Below are 23,255 nucleotides of genomic sequence, written 5' to 3'. Positions count from 1 at the left end.
CATTGTATGCTTTGACCTGGGTCTGAGAAGGCCTCAGGAGAGAGCTCTGGCTCTGGAAGCACTTTTTTTTTTCTTTCCGCATTTTTTTGCATCTGTGGCTAAAGGGCTCCCCAACCCACTATATTTGGGGCTCTGGCTAGATCACTTCAGGATTTTTAACAGATGGAAAGTGCTAAGGAGCCATCAGATACTAGTTTGAATGCTCAGTTGCTGCGAATGAATAGTTTTCCTTTTCCTTCTCTCTCCTCCCTCACCCTCATTAACTCAGACAACTCCTTTCCCCACAATGTTTGTGGCAATGTTTTATCCGTGGTGGTGGATGTGTAACTACCCCTGGCTGGCTGTCCCTTGTGATGGGCTTCTGGCTTCCTCCGGAGAAAGAGCTCAGGAAGGGGTGCTGTCTGGGAGGGCAAGCAGGCCAGGGTCACTGTGCCCAGCACGTGCATCTCTTCCTGTTTGCAGAAAGTGCTCCTGTTGCCTGAATTCGGCATTGCCACCTTCACAGAACCAGTTACTGGTCCACAAAGATGGCCTATGGCATATTGTACGAGTCAACCCTCCCCAGCCTGGTTTTGTTCTCTTGCTGCAGCTTCCGAGGAAATGACTCCCAGATGGTGATACCACAGCTCCCTCTAGTGTCGCTGTGACTCAGGCTCTCGGAGCTTTTCTTCCCTTCCAGAAAGTGCAGACAGGACAGATCTGTCAAAATTGGTGGCAGGTTAAATAGATTTTTCCATACGTAGTCAAAACAACTATGAGATGATTTTTCTCCTGTTAAAAAGGAGAATCTTACATGAAGATATGGGACCATTCCAGCTCCTGTGTTGTTCCTGTTTCAAAATTTGGGGAGGCTTAGAAATCCTATGGAAATCATTCTTCTTAGGGAGTGGAATCTCTTTGGAAATTCCTGCAGTTCAAGCCAGCTACCCTTTTAGGGAAGGAATGTAAATTCCTTTCAAGAAAGATAAGTGAAAAAGGGAGGCCCAGAAGAAGTCACTTTGCTCCCTGGTAGAGAAAATATCAGGTAAGGGAAGGAGGTCAAAACAACAACCGGCAGGGGAAACCCTGTCCATTTGTTCTGGAAAGAGCGGCTTGTTTTCTGAAATAACTTTTGGACTAGAAATTTATCATCTGAAGTCAGGTCATTTCGAGTTTCCTTTTTTAAACTAAAAGAGTCAAGTTACTAATATTTGAAAAATTGCTACTGTGTGGTACATAGAATCCTATAATGTTCCTACCTAAACTAATATCATCAGAAGCTCATAATAAAGAGTTATGAGATACTCTTCATAAAAGAAATCCTATCTTGGAAATCTCCATAGGTCTGTATTTTAATTATAACTATTTTCATGGTTGTGAACCAATTAGAAACCCTAGTTTGGGGACGCCTGGGTGGCTCAGTTGGTTAGGCAGCTGCCTTCGGCTCGGGTCGTGATCCCAGTGTCCTGGGATCGAGTCCCGCATCGGGCTCCTTGCTCGTCAGGGAGCCTGCTTCTCCCTCTGCCTCTGCCTGCCATTCTGTCTGCCTGTGCTCGCTCTCTCTCTGACAGATAAATAAATAAAATCTTTAAAAAAAAAAAAAAAAAGGAAAGAAACCCTAGTTTGTATGTTTCCCTCTTTTCAGACTTTTCCCATTTCCCTTTACCTTTTAAACTAAAGTGACCCATTATTCTTCAGCCTGTCTCTATATTGTAAGATGGAGAGATAAGGGAGTGCCACCTCAGGCCGGCTATCCAGGCAGGCCATTTTCCTTCAGAGCATCCAGAATGGTTGAACAATTTATCATTTCTCCTTTGTAAATCACTTTGATCCTTTATCTCAAGTTGATCTGTGAAACTAAACATAAATTCTTGTTGTAGTGTCCATGTTCTTGTCTGCTCACACAGCTCTGAGGAGTCTTACGAAACCTTGTGTGTCTGTGTGCAGGCAGATACCACCCGAATAACACGATGTGAGGACCAGTCACAATTAGAATACCCTCTCCGCTTCCAGTGCCAAACCACAGAGTGGCAAGGTTTTTTTCAGTGCAGCTTAGCATAGTAGAAACTACAGAGTGGTCAGACACTTCTCCTTCTCTCTCTCTCAGCCTTGGACTGGGTCTGTCTTGGACCAGAACATACTGCCAGTCTGGCTTGTTGCCTGAGTGGGGAGAGGGAGGTGGGCAGGGTTGGACTTTACCTCTTCCTCTCTAGCTGCCTCCACCCAACCCATGGTCAGAGAGCCTCGTTGCTGGGGCAGGTGGCTCTCAAAACTCAAAGAAGGATGCATTTTTCTGTTTTGCTTCTCTCTGTTTGAAAAAAAAACATGAAGATCTATAGTGTGACATCATATTTAATGTTTACAGGTTATAGTCTTAGTCATGTGCAATGTTACGTTTGTGTAGCTTTGAGATTTATAGGTCGACTCTACAGAGTTGATCTCGTTTAATCCTCACAAGTGCCCTATGAGGTAGTAGGTTTTAGGATTTTTTGTATATTGTCTCCCTTTTTATGGAGACTGAGCCCCAGAGAAATTGGCTGAGATGCCCAAGTTTACACAGTTCATGTCAGGACTAAATCCCAAACCTGCCAAGTCCTGGGTGAGGGTCCTTTCTGGAAAGTGACTGCTGGAGTTTAACTATAGTCTCATTCAACTCAACTCAGTGGTATTTGATTGACTTTTCAAAGACGGAGGAGTTGGGACCTTTGAACTTTCATTCCAGCCAGCGATGTGATATGGAGCAAATTATTAAAATTGAGAATGGGTTTAGTGGTGCCGTGTCCTAGATCCAACTACTATACAACTAAAAGATGACTGGTATAGGATTTTTTAAATACCTGCTGACACATAAATATGAAATATTGCCAACAGTACAGTATAGAAGGAATTCATGATGTGATTGATGAGCATATAGGAGTATATATTATTCTGCATGTACAAAGACTTGGAGAGCTTTCCAAAGATAATATTTTCTGAAAGATATATGTTTAAACTTGAACTCAGCCTGGGGTTATCTCTCTTTCAAGACCAGAAGTTTTAGTTAAAGAAAAAAATGCTTGATGTGCCCTCAAATTGATGAAGTAGGTGGTATAAGATTTGAAGAAAGAAAGATTTCTGTGGTGTTAATCACTGGTGTCAAGACTCTAAGTGTAATAAATATGTATAAATACAGTAAATGAGAGAAGATGTTCCTTTCCCCCAGATACGCCTTTACCTTTGGTCCGGTTTGGGGGGGGCGGGGTTCTTTTTGGTTTTTTCTTTCTTTCTTTCTTTCTTTCTTCCTGTTATCATGAGAAGTGTACTCTTGAGTCCCCATCACCTAGTTCATATTTTTCTTAGTATCTCTTTGAATGGAAATCAGAGCACACTCTTTCTCAGACGTGGAGACTCATCAGCACCCTCCCAAGAAAGTGTTTTTAAAATAAAAGCTAGAAGATCCTTTTTAAAATGTGTTTCTTTTCTGTATGACTGCAGCAAACAGACAGCATGAACACTTCCGGGGGCATGTTGCCAGGAGGCTTGGATCCCTGTAAAATTCAGCAGCATCTCCCTGCTGAGGATAGGAAACGGGCTCCTCAGGTCCCGGCCCATGGAGCAGCTTTTCCTGACTGGGCTGTTCCGGTCTGTGAATGAGTGTTAGTCACCGAGTCTTCCACTGGCCGCTTCTCCGCATCCTGTCATCATAATCCATTTAGGGGTGATTTGATTTACTTTTTGCTTGTCTAGCCCTGGACGACTAGAAATATAGTAGTTGTTTCGGTATATAGAACTCTTGGCTAATGTTTGTGATTAAAAAACTCTTGCATGATCCATAACCACTTAATAAAATTCTTTTGGAAAGGCCTTCCTGCCTAAATATTGGCCTTTAAAAGAGGCCTGTTAAGAGAAAGCATGAAACTCAGAGTCCTGCCATGGAAATGTTCATTGTGCTCAGACCAATGATGCTCTCCAAGCTTTACCTCTACCTTGGCGGTCAACCGTGCGCGCCTGTTTTGACAATGACATTCATTTACAATTAGGAAAACCCACACTTCACCTGGCCAACCTTATGTTACCCTCCTGACCAGTGATAAAACAAGGTATCCTGGCTCAATTTATAGAGCTGTTGTATAAGTCTGGGCTGTAAGCCTCTACAGAAAGTAGGTAAAAAATTATTCTTGGTTGTTCTGTTTTCTAGATGACATACAAGGTATAGTAGAAAAAGCAAGCTTTGGTGTTAGACAGGCTTTGGTTTGCAAGCTGATAGCCCTGGGCTTTTTTCTTTTTTCTCTTTCTTTCTTTCTTTCTTTTTTTTTAAAATTCTTAAATCTTCAGCATACTTCAAAGGGTTAGTGTAAGGACTAGAGATCATATACATGAAGTGCTCAGCGTGTCGATAGCCGTAAGAAATGGCTCCTGCCATTATTACTGTTACTAGGCACAGGACTACCAAGACCCTTCCTGAAGACTTCACTGCAACACGGCCTGTTCCTAACCAGTCACCTCCCCATTACTCTTCCTTTACACCTCGAAGCCTGGTTGTGAAAGGGTGTGTTTTACATTGTGTCATTTGCGTTCTTCTTTCAGATCTGTAAGAGCAAAGCGAAAGAGTCGCAGCAGTACTATCACAGCTTGGCCGTCCGCCAGAGTCTGGCTGTCCATTTCAACATCCAGCAGGACTGTGGTCATTTCCTTGCGGAAGTCCCTAATCGTCTGCTTCCCTGGGACGATCCCGATGCCCCTGAAGAGGAAGAGGATGAAATGGAAGAAGCTGAAGAAGAGGTGAAAGGAGAAACAGATGGGAAAAGCCCAGAGCCCTGCTCTGAAACAGAGTCATCCCAGAAATCAAGCCAGGGGCTCATCAGCAGGAAGCAGAGAAGCCACGTGGTGGTCATCACCAGAGAGGTTCCCTATCTCACGGTGGCTGATTTTGTGCGGGACTCTCTGGGCCAGCACGGGAAGAGCCCGGACCTGTATGAGAGGCAAGTGTGTCTGCTGCTCTTACAGCTGTGCTCTGGCCTGGAGCACCTCAAGCCCTACCACGTCACTCACTGCGACCTTCGTCTGGAGAACCTGCTGCTCGTCCACTACCAGCCGGGGGGCACCAGCCAGGGCCTGGGGCCCGCAGAGGCCAGCCCCACCTCGTCTTGTTCCACCAGGCTCATAGTAAGCAACTTCTCTCAAGCCAAGCAAAAGAGCCATCTGGTGGACCCCGAGATCCTCCGCGACCAGTCCCGCCTCGCTCCGGAGATCATAACAGCCACCCAGTATAAAAAGTGTGATGAGTTCCAGACGGGCATCCTCATCTATGAGATGCTGCACCTGCCCAACCCGTTCGATGAGAACCCAGAGCTGAAGGAGAAAGAATACACTCGGGCAGACCTGCCTCGCATCCCACTCCGCTCCCCCTATTCCCGGGGCCTGCAGCAGCTGGCCAGCTGCCTTCTCAACCCCAACCCTTCTGAGCGGATCCTCATTTCAGACGCCAAAGGCATCCTCCAGTGTCTGCTGTGGGGCCCCCGGGAAGATCTCTTCCAGACTCTCACCATCTCTCCCAGCCCAGCGCAGAGGAGCGCCCTGCTCCAGAACTGGCTAGACATCAAGCGAACACTGCTCATGATCAAGTTTGCTGAGAAGTCCCTGGACAGGGAGGGTGGGGTCAGCCTGGAGGACTGGCTCTGTGCTCAGTATCTGGCTTTTGCCACTCCAGATTCCCTCGGCTGTATTGTGAAGACCCTGCAACACCGCTAGTCTGTCCTGGATGCTACTTTTCTTTCATTCCCACCTTCCACTCACCTGTGCGCTCCCCATTCCCAGTGCTCCCATGGAATTCAAAGAAAGAAGAGAGACCAACCTTCCATCCCTGTCTGGAAAAAAATGAGTGCCCTCTGAAGGCTCATTCACGGCTCCACACTGAGTTCAAAGCTCAGTCTGTCTTCGCTGTACGGTTGTGCAGTTCCCTTCCATCGGAATACCTTTCACCCTAATTGTCCCCAAATGCAGGAAGAAAATGAGCATGTCCATCCCAGAAGGGACAGCTCTTTTGGTATGAACTCAGTGATCTGTGTCCAATTCCTCCATGATTCTGAGTATCACCTATCTTTTTAACACCAAGTATTTATTCTCACTAGCAATAGACAGATTTGACAGGTCCTTACCAACATCCACTAAGCTCTCACAACAGACTTTTTTTTATGTCTTTAAAGGATCAATCACTGACTCTCTTACCAGGCAGAACTGCTGTCCCTAGCATCAGGCCAGTTTTGTGCCTGGGGACTCTATCCTTTGTTCCAGCAGATAGTCAAAAGACAAGGAGAGATTTCGTCCTTTGGGTAATGGACGCATTTTCCCTTGTCCTCGGTAAGTAGGTGAACTGCACAGAGGACGGCCCGGCCAGTCTCTTCTCTCCGGCCACTGCCTGACTCTCCTTCACCTCAACTCTGTCCCTACTTGCCAGTGAAGTTCGGGTTTATCAGCCACTTGTGTCCCCTTCCACAACTGACCCAAGGGGGTGTCACTGATGCCTCCACAGGGTGCGTAGAGTTCGGCTCTGATAAAAAGGTGGCAGGACACCCGGAGATGATTTTCCACACATGCAGTTCCCTAGGGGGCCCCCCCAGGGGTTCTTGTGCTGGCTTTGATTACTGTCAGAGCTGGCAGTGTAGACAGCCATAGCTGGTGGAGCCCAGATCCCCGTGTTCCCCTGAGCAGTAATCGGCCAGCTTCCTCCTCTCAGTAGCCAGTGTTAACTAGTCTCCCAAATGCTGTAGACATCAGCTATGAGGGAAACGGCTGTCAGCTGAGCTCTGAGATCTGCTCGGAGGGCACGGCGCACTGGCAGTGAGGGCGGCCAGAGGCCAGGGAGGGGAGACGGCCACTGATGAGACTGCCGGTCTCCTCACAACGCTGATCTTGACAGAAGAGGCTGCCTCCCAGGGGCCCCGGGAACATTGCTCCTTAGAACCCTCTGCAGTGGCCCTGGAGGATGGCTCGCAAGGATGTTGAGTGCTGAGGTGGGTGCCTGCGAGCCATGCCACACGTGGGGTCCATGCTCCTCTCCTAGGAATATATGTGCAATTTTTGTATGTATTTTTTTTTAGCTGTATATTACAGTGTTTGTGTTGCAATTTTACCTGAAGCAAGTTCTACAGAAATCCTCCCCTTCCTCCCTTGGCACATACACATTTGCGCTAAGAAATGAGAGTTCCTTCCGGGGGGCTTGGGGTGGGAGGGGACGCGGGTGCGCTTGTTTTATTCAAAACTGTGAGTATCTGTTTACTTCAACCTTGAAATCCCAAGAGTCACTCAGCTGTGTGAGTGTGCGTACACATGGGTGTGCACACACGTGGGTGTGCACGTGCATGCTGGGAGCAGAGGCCAGGCCTCTGAGGGGAACGACCTGTGGCAGGGTTGAGAGATGTGTCCTCTGCGTCTCGTGGGCGAGGGAGCCCCGGGACCCCTCCCCTACCAGCGCAGAGCTTCTGAAAGCCAAGACTGGTTGTGCAGTATTACTTAGAGAGCACATTAGTGGCCTTTTGGAAATTTCTAAACTTTTAACATTTTTAACAGCCTTTTTCGTATGATTCACCTAAATCAAAGAGGATCAAGAAAGGAGAAGAATGTATTTTATTGTGATCTTCTTTGTGTGTTTTGTTGTTGTTGTTGTTGTTGTTGTTGTTGTTTTTAAGAAAATGGGCCATATGAGGCTCCCCATGGAGGATGCCCCTGTCCTCCTGGCCAGCCGTATAGGACTCCCAAGGAAGAGAACTCACCGGCCCACAAACAGCCTGGCCTCCTCTAGCCAGAGGGCAGGGCTCGACCCCTGGAACGGCTGCCGAGCGGGCCCGCCGCTGCAGGCCAGCAGTCCGCTCCGTCCGCAGGTCGTGGGGCATGGCTGCTGTTTCGTTCACCTTAGCAGAGCCCACGTGCACATAAGTCCTTGCCTAATCATACACTGAAGTAGCAGTACCCAGACCACTGACCATGTCAGCCAGCACATTCCCTTCGCCGTCCTCCCCGCCCTTCCCCAGACGGTCCACAGATTGATACACTTACTCAATGTCATGCTCGTGGTGCCTTGCCCATGTAAATTTGAATGTTGACTATTTAATGAGGTTTCATATTTAATGAAGAATGTTCCCTGGGCCCTCTGTTTGTTCTCTAGGTATCCTTTTTCTTTTCCTTTTTTTTTTCTGTTTGACTTGGACCTAGCCTTCTTCGTGTTAACTCTACAGTATTCTAGGCGTGGACACCCTCGACTACCGTTACCCTAGAGCACTGGTAAACCGAGTCGCTCCCTCGCACCAGATTTGTTCAGTACTGTTTTTATATTCAGACTTGTTAAGCGCAAAAGATGAATACCACCTAGTCAGAGAAGGGCCTCAGGCTTCCCAGAGACAGGTGGCTAGATTAATTTTACTCTGCAGAATATGAGGTAGAGAGGGAAAAGGGTGTTACGGGTTCGAGCAGAACAGACAAAATAACTATCTCTAGACAAGAAGTACTACATCAGATGGTCCTTGGAGTATTTTTCCAGAGTAGTGAAATTCAGTCAGTTAATGTCACAAATTTTCTTTACACTCGCATTTTAATTACAGTAGGAACTTTGAATTCATTCATCAATTGGAAAGAAACCCTACCTTCGGACACAGACGGATATATATGTGTTAGAGTTTTGCATTATGACTAGGATAGCACTTTAAGTTTTCTCAAGTAATGTCAAGTTACTGTCTTCAATATTATTTGGAAATTTTTTCTTTTCTGTTGAAGTCTGTACTACAGATTCTTCCATTTATAGAGAATTTGAACAATTAAGCCACCTTTGGAACTTTACCTTAAGCCGCGTGAGCAGGAACAATCTCTCTGACACATTTCGGTGCTAGAGAAACAGGGAAGTGGGTGGAGTAACCAAGATGAAGCCTGAATGTATATATAGCAGAGTGCCTTGTTCCGGTGACAAGCTAGTCTTGGAAGGAAGAGAATCCGATGTCCCACAGCGAGGACTAGGACTGCGATGCCAGCCTGAGGGAGAGCCCCTTAGGTGAATGTACACTGATGTGATGCTGAGAAGCTAACTCATGAAGAATGACTGCAGGATGGGAGAAAGGGCAGTTGAACCTATGAAGTCCACATGAGTGAATCATGAATGAGACCTACCAACCCCCAGACGAAGTGAGAATTGGAGGCCAAGAGGACGGCAGTGGGTTTCAAGGTTTGCCCTCTGGGGATGAGCTGGGTGAGGTGTAGGGAGGGCACAAGCACCCGCACCACTGACACTGGGGGGTCAAAGTAGAAGGTGCCTGTGAGGATTTTAAGAATCTGGGTAGCCTTTCATCCTCAGGTCAAGTGGGGGCCAGTATTGCTTCCAGACTCAGAAGAAGGTTGTTAACGTGGAAAACTCATAAGCCAAGACATCTAAACCTCTAGAAATAGTAATGATATTTCTGGGAGGAAAACTGTATTTTAAGGTTTCTAGTATTGCAAATGAAGGAACTTTGGGGCCTACTAAATAATAAGGCATGGAAAGATTGCACTTAGCTTCCCAAATTTGAATTAAAAACACTTCCGTTAGGGAAGTAACCTGACTTGGTTTTGCCAGTAACCTGCAAATATAATACTTTCCCCTAGATTATACTGGCAGTGATCTGAAAAAAAATACAGACTAGTCCCAGAAATCAGGATGTACTCAGGATACTGCACTGTAATTCCAAATGATTCTAGGTGTTTGAATGAAGTGTAGACATACTTGAAGATGAGGGAGAGAGGGACTTGGCACCCCAGGCCAACTCTGACATGTTTTTTACTTCCCTCACTAGTTGATAAGGATTGCAAACTCTGGTCCAGCCTAACGAGTGAACAGGATGGCTGCCCACGAGACTGGGTTATTAGTTTTACCTCATTGAAGCTCATACTCTCAAAGGCCCGAAGTGCTGCGCCCAAGACAAAGCCAAGTGCGGCCAGCCCCGAAGGCCAGCTGTCCGTGCTCATGGCAGTGCCGAAAGTTGGGAGTCTGTGGACCAAAAAAGATGCCGCAAGGGAAGCCGGGGAGCTACAATGCAAGATCCCAGATAATGATGATACCAAAGAAATCCAGCCTTTTTGTCCAGATGCTTTGAAGGGGAGGAGGTTGAGTTACAACAGATGCCATAGAAGGAGAGCTCACATACATTCCGTGTCAAGGGATTTGGCTGATAAAATAATCCATCCTCCAAAAAAAGCACCTACTTTTTAAAAATAAGTCCATTTTGTCTATTAGGAAAAAAGATGATGGTGATGATGAAAGCCGCGGTCCCCAGTATCTGAGGAGAGGGAACTAGTCCCTCTCCCCAGGACGTGACCATGGCTGTCGCCCTGACTTCATCTTGGGAACATTGCATCCATGTGATTCTGAGAGCTGGGCAATATTTTTTCTAGGAGACTGTGGTAGTTTCAGTAGGTTTGTTTAAAGAACTCCTGGGAGGTTTCTTAACAAATCCGAGTCATTTTTATAAAGCTTCCTACAGAGGTGGTTACCACTCGTCACCATCATTTAAGATCTCCAAGTGCCCCGAATGTACAAGGTGCTACACAGCTGTTAACATCCCTTCTCCGTAGCTGTTTAAAATTAGAGTAGGTTTTGCATCAGCCACTGCTAGAAGCTTCCCCACCTAAGTGGGCTGCAGGGGCCTGCATTCCCATCATCCCATCACATGCTTCCCACTCCAGAGAGCCTCTAGGCTTAATCCAGCTTCTCATCTTTAACCCATCCCACTCACCCACATGCATTTTTTTTTTAATTAAGAAAGTTTCAGGGAATCAAAAGAGGTCGGAAATTTTTTAACCTAGCAGAAGTATAGAGTCATATATTTTGCTACGACTATTATTGTATTATGGAAAATCCACTTTGCCCGTCTAGTGTGTGGAAAGTGTGTGTGTGTTTGCACTCACGATAATTTGAATGTTGAACAGCCCTATATGGCTTCAGGGTAGCATTTTTGAAGGAGAAACCACACTGCTTCAGGAAACTTGCTCCAAGTGCTACTCGGTTATCCCTTCCCTTGCCAGTTTTTTAAAGAGTTATGTGTGAACACACTGGGTTGGGATTTTCTGTTGATACGCAGGGCATTTTGGCATGAGATCAGGGCAGAAGCAAGATGTCATCCTTGTCAGTATTTGAATCATGGCAGTCGTCACTGCAGTCTCTCCTTAGTTCCCCATGGCTCTGCCCGCTCCCTATAGTGGAAAATCTTATTTCTCTTGCTCTTTCCTGGAGCTTCAACCCTCTACATATTTTAGAGTTGTATAAATCTACCCATGTAAGGTCCCCTCTGTCACCAGGTGGTGCCGCCCCTTGGTTTGCTGTGGTACTTTGCTGTGTTCTCTGTGGCATCATGTTACTGTGTAAATAAAATTGTTTTAATATACACTAAAAACGAGACTGGCGTTTGTTTTCTCAGGGACCCTCCCATGCTGACACACGGGGTAGGGTTTGCTTGCAGACGCGGTTGGTTTTGCCCCCAAGCGTTCATGCCCTCTTGGGTCTTTGCTCCCTGCTGACCTGGACGGTATTTCCTGTTCATTGCCTCCTGGACCTGAGAAAACTAGCCCCAGAAGACAAAGAGGGCCTTCCGCTTTGCCCAGCACTCCCTGAGGGCTGCCGGTCCGTTGTGTGCGATTGCCCCCTGGTGGCCAGTCTCCATACAGCCTTCCCCGGGCTCGTGCGGCGTTTGAGAGGCTTGGTTATACCACGGTCTGGTCACCCTCCGTGAAGGGCTCCCAGCCGCGCAGACAGTATGAGCAGAGGCCAGGCCTCGTGCAGCATCGAGCTTCATCTGCTACAGAATTCGCATAACTTTGCCTGTTCCTTAAAGTACACACTCACAGGGTTCTCAACGATAGCCGACAGGCAAATATGCTGACCCTTAAGTAGCCGAGAGACCACCTGGCTTAGGCGGGAAGAGTCAGCAGTTGGCAGGGGTAGCAATAGCTGCCTCGTTATTATGAGTAGAATGGATGGAAATGCAAACGTGTAGATTCTAAATTTAGACCAGGTTTTACACCTCTAAACCCTGTACGGTGGACACTGTACCACACTGGTGTTTCTGCTCCTCTCCGCTAGCGATCACTCTGGAATTTGCAGATAATTTTAAGGCATATTGCAATCGGGTGGTTGCCAGACTCGAGTTTTGTGTTGTAAAAGAAGCAAACCCACACTGGCGTGGGCCTCAGAGTTTCACCTGCACCATCTGGACCCGGGAGCAAGGGTTACAACAAAAGCCAGGAGTCAGCCCGCAGGGACATAGCGCTTCCTGCCACAGCTCTCAGCCTGCATGCTGGGGAGGGTCCAGGGAACTGCCCTTTCTAGCTGTGAGCACAGCACACCCGCTTCTTGGTGTGGGGGGCGGGGTGGACAGCTGGGGCGGAGCGGTCACAGAGCAGCATATACCAGCCAGGCTGCCGGCTAGAGCTCCGTTGGCCTGGGCCTCAAAGGGTTTGGCCTAGGTGGTGGGACCAGTTCAGGGTTGCTACAGCCAGACACGGCAAGGAGAGGCAGATCGAGGCTCAAGAAACTGGAGGCTCTGTTCTTCCAGTGCGGTCTACCCAGTGTGGGATCCAGTCCTGGAAATTCTACTAGTGGGTCCTCGGCAAGACCAGTCTTCTCTTTGATTCTGGGTTGTGCAGACATCAGGATAGAGCCTTCGGTTTCCATACGCCCGCAGACTGCTTTCAACTCAAATCCAGACAATCTGGATCTTCCCCACCTGGGATTAACCAGTACAAGTTAGTCTCTGGACTCCTGGGGCTGTGAGCGTGCACCCTCCGCTCCGGGAGCTCTTTGCCTGCTCTCCAGGGCCCAGCAAATTACACTTCCTTTAAAGTGAGCCTGTGCTCTGATAGGGAGGGAACTTCATTGGTGCCTTAGGAGCCAAGAACTGCATTTGGCGGATCACACGCTGTTAAGAGCGGCTCTAGGCAATTATAGCTGAAACTTAAAAATTGGATTCTACATGGTGGGGGCAGGAGAGAGCTGGATGCCAAGATCCGGTTCTTCCAAATTTGCAGACCTCTGAATGGAAACAGGCTGCCTTGAGCACAATCCCTGACTTCCTGGATATCGCAGCAAGGTCTTAAAGGTACCTGGAAGCAATCAGAAAGTGGAGTGGTTGGTGCTGGTCACCCGTCTCAGCTGGAGAATCGGAGCAGGGCTTGGGAAGAATGCCAGGCTGCTGGGGAAGCCGCCCAGGGGGACCAAGGGCCCTGAGCGGAGAAAGCCCTGTGTGTCTGAGGCAGGGGCAGAGCTCACAGCTCTGTGTGTCCCTGTCACCACCACCCTCCACTCGCCAGCCCATGCTGGAGCCGGAGTCCCCAAAACAAGGCATCAGAAGGCAAGACCAAGTGAAACCTCCACGCCCGCAGCTCATCTTCCACTTTCCCTCACCCCAAGCCCCTTGCCTTCCTGCACCATGCCCTACCGGAGATCCCGGTGCAAGTCTGAAACCACCCCAGCCCCACTGCCCCAACCTTCCCAGCCCAGGCCCTACCGCTATGCCCTCTCCCTCCCCATGCTGGGAAGAGAACCCCACCTTGAGCATCAGCCTTGGCGGACCTCCCTCCCTCAGCACCTGGGCTCTGAGCTGCTCAGCTTCCACCTTCAACTATTCTCTGTCCTTAGCCTCCTGCCCCCAGGCCTGCCCCAGCAGAGCAGGGCAGCTGGCCTTTCCCAAGCTGCTCAGCATGTACCTGGCCTGGGCCCTGCTCCAGAGAGCCCCCCGGATTCCAGCTGCATGAGTATGAACAGCGACAGCGGTTCAGGAGTTCTGCCATCCCACATCAACCTCACTCCACCCCTCAGGATGACTCCATCCTGCCCATTTTCCCCTCAACTCATCAAGGCCAGGATCTCAAACCAGAATCGGTGCACCCTTAACAGCCGGGGTGCTCTTTCCTTATCCCCTTCCTGCCACCTAAGTGTGGCCAGGATGCTGGGGGGACCGCAGCGCTCGTGGCAGAGCTGCCTAGGGGTGGGTGGAGAGCCTTCCTCCTCTCATTAAGTGCCATGTGCCGGCAGGAGTTCTGCCCCCAACCCTGACACAACGGAGAGGCCACCAGCTGGAGGGGTAGCAAGGGGCACAGCCGCTGCCTTACTGTGTGCCTGGAGAACAGTTTGGAGGAATGAGACCAGGGTCTGCAATGAATCGTCTTCCTTGGAAACCAGAGGCCTGTCTGCTGGGCCAGATATTTACCTACAGACAATGCAAGGACCTCTGGAGGCCCACTTTGGGTCCCAGGGATGCCAGTACAGCCTTACAGGTGCTGTCCCAGCCAGGCAGGCCACCAAGGTCCTCTCAGCACTGCCCGGGGCCAGCCGCAGTCACTTCCTGCCTCCAGGGAGCCAGAAGCCTGCCTTGAAGGGATCTCAAGCACATTCCTTAACCTCTGAACTCTGCTCAGGTGCAGACTGGGGCCCTGTCGGCCATCCCCTCCAGAGCAGGTAGCTGGGAGGATGGATGGGTGAGGTAACATTTGTGCCAGTGTTTTAGCTTGATTTGTTAGAAAGCAGGGTGGAGACGACACCTTCAGAAGGAAGCTGGGGAAGGGAGAAGAGTGTTTTGAGGGTTCAGACAAAATGGATCATTGCCCGAGAAGGGCCTTGGATGGAGGGAGGCTGTTTGAGGGACGAGACCCTGCTGGCCCCATCTCCAAGCATCTTACCCCTGATTTTACCCAATCTCTTGACCTCCAGCCAACTTCGGGCCAATCCATCCTGTCCCGCAGAATGGGTGAGGGCCCCAGCCTGAGCGCCTGGCCAGGGTCCCTGCTTCAGAATGCCTGCGTCTCCGTGGGACAGGCTCATCAGGGATCTATCTAAATGAAGTGTGAAGGAGCTGGGGGGCAAGGTCGAATACACTAGAAAACTGTGGTGGTGCCTTCCAGGGTGAAGGAAGCTGGCTCCTCCAGAAAGCCAGCCCACGGTGCTTCTCAGGAGTTAGCTTAATTTTATATCCACAACAATCCTGTGAGGTAGGTTCTAGAATTATTCCCATTTTACCAATGAGAAAACAAGAGGTTTTGTTTGTCCCGATCCCTCCATCCCTGTGAGGGACTGGGATTGTCCTTAGGCAGTGTGCCTCCCTCCCAGCTCCCTGAAGCCCATGGTCTTCCTCCCTCCCCCTCCTGCTGCCACCCTGGTGCCCAACCACAGATCCTAGGTCCCACCACCCAGCAGCTCTCCCTGCTGTCCAGACCCCTGCAACAACTTCCACCCCACCGGGCTGGCCCCCTTGCTGCCCTGTCAGACATGGTTCTGGATTTTTCCATGCCCACATTGTTCCTGTCCTTCTCCCTGTTCTGAGGGTGCCATCCAGCCAAGAGGTTTTTGGGGTGACTCCAGTCAGACACGCGCTCATCCATCTGAAATCTGCAACTTGCTCCTCGGGTTGGGCTCCTCTCTTCCTGTGAGCACCCCGGAGAGGCCTTGACTTCAGCTGTTTCCCCCTGCTCTCCTCATGGGGCTCCTCGGATTCTGACTCAAACTAGGGGGAGAGGAGGACAGAACTGCTCCTGGCTTCTCCTGCTGGCTTTTCCTGCACACAGGTCCTGGGCCGGGCTTCCCCACATTTAATCCTCACGAAAGCCCTATGACCCCCAAGCAACAGAGGATCCCACTGAAACTCAGAGTGGGTAAGGAGCGTGCCCAAGGCTGCACAGACAGTGAGCCTCAGGGCTGCCTCAAGCCTAGCCTGGCTGACGGGGAAGCCAGTCATCTCCCCACCACTTCATGAGCCCGTTCTTGTGCCAAGGGTACAGCCTGGGGTGCAGACACTCAGTCCAACCTGCCCAGACTGGGGCAGCCAGAGAAGGCTTCCTGACGTGGACAGGATTACCCCGCTGCGGTAATCAGGATTGTAAAATGCTCAGCCCCCTACCCCGTGCTCGTGCAGATACAACACATGCACACATTTACCCCCACGACATGCACCACACTCTGTCGGTTTGCTTTTCTCGTTTAACTCGAGGGCTGACTCCAGTAGTCATGATGGTCATAGCATTTTCTTAAAAGGGAGCTTCTCCCAGTAAAGATGAGAGTATTATATAACATACATATATGCAAATGTATGATTCCTATTACTTCAGCTTCTCTGGGCATCCAGTCATCCTTGTAAGGATGGCTGAACAATGAAATACGAGAAACTACAAAACTCCCCCGAGAACTGTAGAGGGAGATGACAGAGAAATGAGCCATTGGCTTGACTAGAAAGACCATGTCATCTCCCAAAATACTTCAGTAACATTTAAATGAAAAATCTCAGTGTTTTCTGGTTGTTGTTTTTTTAACCTTTATAATATTTCTCAGAATCAGTTGGAAGAATGAATAGGTGGAAGAAATCCAGAAACTTAAAATCAAGAGGCTATTTAAGCATAGGAGAAAGCTATGATCGATAAAAGTGTGATACGGGCACAAAAAATATATATAGGTCCATGTCACAAAACAGGCACCTAAAAATGAAACGTAATGGGGTGCCTGGTGGCTCAGTGGGTTAAAGCCTCTGCCTTCGGCTTGGGTCATGATCCCAGGATCCCGGGATCGAGCCCCGCATTGGGCTCTCTGCTCGGCAGGGAGCCTGCTTCCCCCTCTCTGTCTCTGCCTACTTGTGATCTCTGTCAAATAAATAAATAAAATCTTTAAAAAAAATGAAACATAGTATGTGTAAAAATGTAACAAGGTGGGGGGCGCCTCGGTGGCTCAGTTGTTAGATGTCTGACTTTGGCTCAGGCTGTGATCCCAGAATTCTGGGATCAAGCCCCACATTGGGCTCCTTGCTCAGGGGGAAGCCTGCTTCTCCCTCTCCCACTCCCCCTGCTTGTGTTGCCTCTCCCTTGGGTCTCTCTGTCAGTTAAGTAAATAAATAAATAAATAAATCTTTTTAAAAAATTAAATGTAACAAAGGATAAGTAAGACATTGCTGCATAGAAAGGAAAGGTCTTATCCAATAAAGTGTTCTGGTACAACTGGTTAGCTATTTGGAAAATAAAAATAATTAATCTGTACTCTGTAAGCCAAAATAAATCAAAACAGATCACACAAACAGCTACGGGCCACAAAGGAAAGAAGAAAGAAAAGGAAGCCTAAGAACTAGAAAGAATGCTCAGTCGCTATCTGTTTTATCTCTTTTTGATAAAGGACTTCTGAGTTAAAAAGCAATGTAAAGAAGGGGTCTGAAGTAGGGGCGTCCATAGGCAGACTCTGCAATGCCGGAGAAACAAGATCGAGAAGTAGATAACCAGCCAGGAAAACTGTCTCAGTAAGTGTAACAGACATAGGGTTAAAATCCTTAGTTATGAAGAACTTAATACAAATCATTAGGAACAGAAAATGCCAATAGACGGATGAGAACAGACAAGTCAAAGAATCCAGATGTTGAAATGTTCTAGAAATAAGAGAAATGAAACCCTAAGATGTCATATCTAAACACCATTTTAATAGATTTTTCGGATTATAAAAGTAAAGCATGTTTATGATAGGCAATCCGGCAAATAACACTGACCCGCTTGGTCACCATCCAGAAATGACCACCACTAACTTTGCCTTCTGTCCTGCTCGTGGTGTCTCCTCAGCCTTTTTCTTGTTTAGTTAGGGTTGTATTGTTGGCATCACATTTTCTGCCTATCAAATTAACAAAGATACTATATAAAATATATATTATATATATATTTTATATATATATTTATATATATATAAATTTATATATATATAAATTTATAATTTATAAAGATATAAAACTCATACTCAGTGCCGGTCACGGTATATGGGGTTGCGACAGTGACGGTGCAACTGAATTGGAAAGGGGCTTAAATCATCCTGTCCTTTGTCTGAGGCCACAGCTGAGCCCTGGTGTCAGACGAGGGGTGACCCCAGGAGACAGGGTGGGTGTAGGGATTTCAATTGCCAAGGTCACAGCACCATAGTCTGAAGGGAGTTTTTTAACAGGACGGACTTGGGGGCCCCACCCAAGTCCAATGATTCAGAGGACCCCTCTCCCAGGGTCCCCCGGTTATTCTGAGCTTGCTGGCAGCCTATCTGCCCCGAGTCTGGCTGCACAGGTTGAGGTCCAGGGTCTATCCCTAGCTAGCCGTGGGGACTCAGGCCCTCCCTGAGCCTTGGTTTCAACGGAGACTCCCACCTCTCAGGATCACCATGAGGGTGAAAGAAGAGTCCAGCAAATGGGTCTAGCCCACTGCCACACCATTACGCGCTCCAATATTGTTAGCTCCAAAGGACAAACTCCAAATGAGTATTTGCTTCTGTTTTTATAACAAAGGACTCATCAAGGGACTTTTGCTGAACAAAGACACTATGAATTCAAATCTCTACCTCGTTGAGAATTGGAAAACTGTTGGCAGCTTTTAAAGGGCAGTTTCCCCAGCTTCCCAAATATCTCTTGGCTAAATTTCAGAAAGCCCTGCTAACAGTCCTTTCTCTGAACACCTCCTACCTGGTCAAGGTGACACAGCATGTCAGAGGCAGACGTGGTCCCAGGCCCCTGACTCCAAGCCTGCCCCATACTTCCTCCCAGTCTTGATCCTTTAATGCTCAGGGCCAAGTCACCGAGAGGGCAGAGGGACTGCAGGAGGCAGGGGGATGAGGTTGAAGGCAGCTGTAGGCAGTCCCTCGGTTCCGTGCCTGCTGGCTCATTATGGAGTCACTGTGCCCAGAAGTGTGTGGTCCCCCTCCCCGGACAAGGGGCTCAGGATAGGCCCTGGGCTTCCTCAAGAGTCCACTGCCCACATCCGGGCTACTATTTTTGCTCCCCCCACACACACCATGCCTTGGCATCCTAAATGCTCTAGTCGGATGTACTTTCTTTTTGGGAAAGTCATTAAATTACTTCTGTGGAAACATTTTAATTGAATTAGATTGTTTTCTGATTGTAATAAATGTTAATTAATTGAGTGGGCTGGGTGTCCTTGGATCTAGCTGGCTTCTTGCGGTTTAATTAGGAGGAGACTGTGGACTTCTTTATTTTTGCCATGAATCTGTGGTTTGAATTTATCTATTGTGCTAATAAAGTGATCAGGGAGTGCAGGGAGCAGATTATGTCTTCTATCTGAAATTTAATAGCCTGCTTCACTCACTGAGCCAAGTGGCAAGCCCCTGCTTGGCGTCATCGGGCCGTGACCCTGTTCTCTCGTCTGGGCTTAATAAGGTTTCTCCATTTCTCTTGGGAAAAGAAAGAAGTTTTAGGTTCTGCAAACATCCCTTTGTTTCCCAAGAATACGAGTTACTTGGTTCCAGGGGTCGACGTTGCTGATTCCCATGGGCACAGCTGACCAGAAATGCAGGGGGTCGGCCGGGTAGCTGAACCCCCCCAAGCTTTTTGTTCATACCTGGTGGAGGCAGGCAGGCCCCAAGTAGTGACAGAAAGAGACCCTGGCAACTTCTTCATTATAGGGATGCGGAGTCTGGAGTCCAGAGAAGGAAGGAGCATGCCCAAGGCTACACGGTATGCTTCTGGGACAGTGACATCTATAGCCCAAGGAGTTTTAACTCCTTGGTTAACCAAGGAGTTTGAACCAAGTTTGGTTCAACCAAGACTGACATGATTCAAGTCCTGCATTAGATGTGAAGGCAAAGATAGATCCAAGGCCCCTAGAGAGGCTATACAACAGTGACTGTGATGGTTGTGTAAACCAGGGACAACAGAGGGGTCCACACAACATGGGAGGCAAGCCGGGGGGTTGGCATGTCACCACACATAGTCTGGAGAGCCTTCAAGAGGAGGTGTGCCTGCACTGGGTTTTGAAGGATAAACAGGAGTTCTCCAGGTGGACAAAGTGTAGAGAAGGGCCTTCTAGACAGCGGTAACAGCATGTGCAAAGCCAAGTTCATTCTGGTGAACATAAGAGCCAAGGATGCTCTCAGAGGCAGGACGTGTTCAGATGTGCACCGCAGGAAAGATCCTTCTGGCAGCTTCAGAGGAGAAGGGTCCAGATGGGGAATCGAGGAGCAGGGACAGCCAGGCAAGGGAGGCTAGGAGCTCCCCAGCTCAGCTCACTGCCACAAGGATGGATGAGCAGGGCCAGATTCTAGAAATATTCAGGAGGTAGAGTCAAGAGTAGGTCAGATCTCGCGAGGAGTCTCCTGGAGGAAGCAGGTGAGGAAGAAGGGAGAATTGAGACCCTCCCTTTTGGACTGGCTCCCCTGCAACAGCGTGGTTTTTTCTTACTCTGAACATGCTTTGTGGCAATGAGCTTTTACAGTAACAACAACAGCTCCGGGGACGCAGCTCTCTTTAGCCAGGTGCCCTTACCTGTGCTTTACCTGCACAGCACGTGGAATCTTCAGGACAGCCCTGTGACCTGGGTTCTGTTCTTAGCGCATTTCACCGGTGAGAAAACCTGGGCACGAAGAGGGTCAATGACCCGCTGAAGGTCAGTGAGCTTAGGAAGTGGGAGAGCTGCAGCTCCCGGGCCGAGCCAGGGCTCCTCCGACCTACCCCAGAGAAATGTGTGCTCCAATCCACGTAAGGCTTAATTAGCTCTTTACCCAAAATGGTCCATTCTAACAAGGCAACAGGAGTCTAAGTTTCCCTTTGAGAAATCGGAAGATCTTCTTAGCACCACACTGCCTTCCCTAGGACCAGACTGCTGCATCTTATTCCCTCCCCCATCCATGCCCAGACCCATCCTGTCTGGTGGGAGGGGAGGGAGGAGTGCAGGTTGGACTTCCTTCTCGAAGGTCCCACAGTACAGCAAGAAGGGCTTGGACTCAATCGCACTTACTACCTATGTGCCCCTGGGCTAGCCCTTCTCCTCTCCAAGCCTCAGCAACCAACCACGTCTGTGACGGCCCCTCCCAGGGCTACATGGTGTCCCCAAGGCCCAGGCACACAGGACTTGGTGGTTGCTGTGATTATTTATGGCTGTCCCAGCCTTGCTCCCGGTTCTTTCCGGGCTGAGGTGGTCAGAGGACACAGGGCCACCCTCAGGAAAGGATCCTCACAAGGGCAGCCCCTAACCCCAGAAACTGGGTCCCAGGCCTGCCACCCAGGAATCAAGTTCAATGTCAGTGCAGACTCTTTCTTCAGCAGATCCTCACCCTCAGAGCACTCTTTGGTGGTTTCTTTGCTGGGGGCCCCAGAAGCAAACCCTTCCCCATCCATAGGCCAACCCCAACTCTGCCTGTCGGGATTCTGCTCACCCTTCACGGCTTCGGTCGGCCCACTTCCTTTCCAACCCCATGGAGCATCTCCCTGACTGCTCTCTGTTCGCCTCCGCCCTGTCTGCCACAGGGCATTGTCTAATGCCGGTGAGCTCCCAGGCCAGGTCTCTGACTCTGACTCTGCCGGAGCCATTCTTGGGGGAGCTCCAGCTGAGGGTTGTGGGTAGATGGAGATGGGATGGAATTTACCAGGATGGTATTCTATCTGCTCCCCCCCACCTCACATGCACACACAGAGGTGTGCCCATACACATGCGTGCAAACATACACACTATCTGGCCCACCTACCATTTTGTGCAATGCTAGCCTTCCCTCTAGCTCTGCCCAGGCTGGCCCTGGGATCTCTCCGCTCTCCACCCTTCCCTTCACTGGGCCCCTGGCAAGCATCCCCACACCACCCTTCTCTCTAGGGCAGATCCTGACTGTGGGTCGGGGGCTGGCCCGAGGCAAGGCGCCACTACACATGGCAGCAATCCAGTCCCTGGGAGAATGAGAGGAAAGTGGCTTGGGAGCTGGTCATCTACCAGCGGCAGGAAACTCCCACAAAATCCAGGGAATAAGCAGGAAAGTGGACCATGAAAAGCAAGGTTAAGAAGGTTTTCCTTCTCTCTCCTCACTTGCTAGAGAGCAAAGCAGAAGGGCCAACTGGTTCCCAAATGATGGGTTTCCTGTCAGCCCCCATCCCGACCCCCTGCAGGATAGACCAGCTGTTGGTGCCAGATTAATGGCCACGATTAAAAGCAAAATGCCCTTGCTGTGGCCGACTGTCCTCCCACACCTGTGAGTCTGGAGGCTGAGCTTTAAGCCCTGCGAATGGAAGATTTGTAATGAAATCAGACAGGCCTCTTAACCGCTGATGGTATCAGGGCCCAGGGGAGATGCAGACTTATTTCCTAATCTCCCGCGGAGCATCTGTCAGCCCCTCCACACAGCAATGTCACTCCTGTGTGCAGCAAGGACCTTCCATGGGGCGGACTGTCAGCTGCCTGCCCTGCTGCCCGCCTCCTCCCACCCCTCCTGTGGTCCCTTCCCCTTGCTCGAGCTTGGGCGGCATGGACATTCACAAAGATAGGCACGCACTCATGCACATACACACACTGGTTCATTCATGAGTTGTCTGCTCTGCTCCATTTGCATAAATGGAAGAAAGAGAAAAATAAGAATCGCTCTTCAGCAACATTGGGAAACAGCAAAGAATACCATCAACGGAGTAAACATTCTGAGAGATTTCTAGAAGCTGAGAGGCAAATGAGAACAAAATGAGAATCCCATTGATGTCGGAGTCTGTGACCCACCAGGCAAACTCTAGGGACTGGTTTCGCCACCAGAACCCAGGGCCCCCAGCCCCCAACTCTGGGCAGCAAGGGCTGGGTGGAAGGGCTGCAGGAGGCTTCCGGAGCAGTGACATCCAGCTTACCCTTTGTCCTCAGGATTTACTGGATTAGGACTGCGCGCTGAGTCAGTGGGCGGTCCAGGAGGCCTGCACAGCAGAAGGGGTAGGAACATACAATCCCAGCCAGGGGAACAAGGACAGGGACTCGGTCCAGCAGTGGTAGCTCCTTTGATACCGGAAACTTCTCTATGGCTACTGGCTATTACAGCCTTAGGAGACCCCGAGGTCCCATTAGTAGGAGGTGTAGGAGTGGGTAGGTGGGAACAGGTGGCATGGCCTGGACTCTGCCCCTCCCCGGTCCTAGACTCTCGGTGGCGAGAATTCCCAACGAGACCTAGGACATGAGACACAAGGAATCCTGTCACTCCTGTCTCTACATGGCCATTTGCTCTCAGCTCATGCTCTTGGGAGAGCATTTCCTGTCCACAGTCCCTCCAACAAGGTTCAGATCAGGTCAGGAAATCCTGTGCTCCTCTGGACATTCATAATATGTCTTACCTTAATAAAGGCTCTGAAAAGTCCTGCAGCAACTTTACTGTATAAATTACATTCCTTGCAGTTGCGGATCTAAAGTGTGCAGTTCAATGAACTTTGACAAGAGCACACTCATATAACCTAGAGTTGCAGCAAGATTTAAAGTATTTTCATTGCACCAGAAAGTTCCCTCATGCCCCTTTCCCATCATCCCCATCCCTACCCTAGAGG

The 23,255-nt window shown here is 49.3% G+C and overlaps 1 protein-coding gene across 2 annotated transcripts in view; it reads left to right on the top strand.

Moving 5' to 3' along the window:
• Positions 1-11,357, top strand: part of LOC111153232 (pseudopodium enriched atypical kinase 1) — a 300,842-nt gene extending 289,485 nt beyond the window's left edge. For both annotated transcript variants that reach the window (XM_022512129.1, XM_022512130.1), the window contains one exon: positions 4,546-11,357. In XM_022512129.1, coding sequence (XP_022367837.1) covers positions 4,546-5,709 — 1,164 coding nt within the window. In that variant the 3' untranslated portion in view covers positions 5,710-11,357. The remainder of the gene's footprint in view (positions 1-4,545) is intronic.
• Positions 11,358-23,255: the final 11,898 nt, after the last annotated feature.

Source organism: Enhydra lutris, unplaced genomic scaffold (genome assembly GCF_002288905.1).
Source record: "Enhydra lutris kenyoni isolate GAN:26980312 unplaced genomic scaffold, ASM228890v2 scaffoldscaffold31, whole genome shotgun sequence".
Lineage (NCBI taxonomy): Eukaryota > Metazoa > Chordata > Mammalia > Carnivora > Mustelidae > Enhydra > Enhydra lutris.
This window is presented reverse-complemented; position numbering and strand designations above follow the sequence as displayed.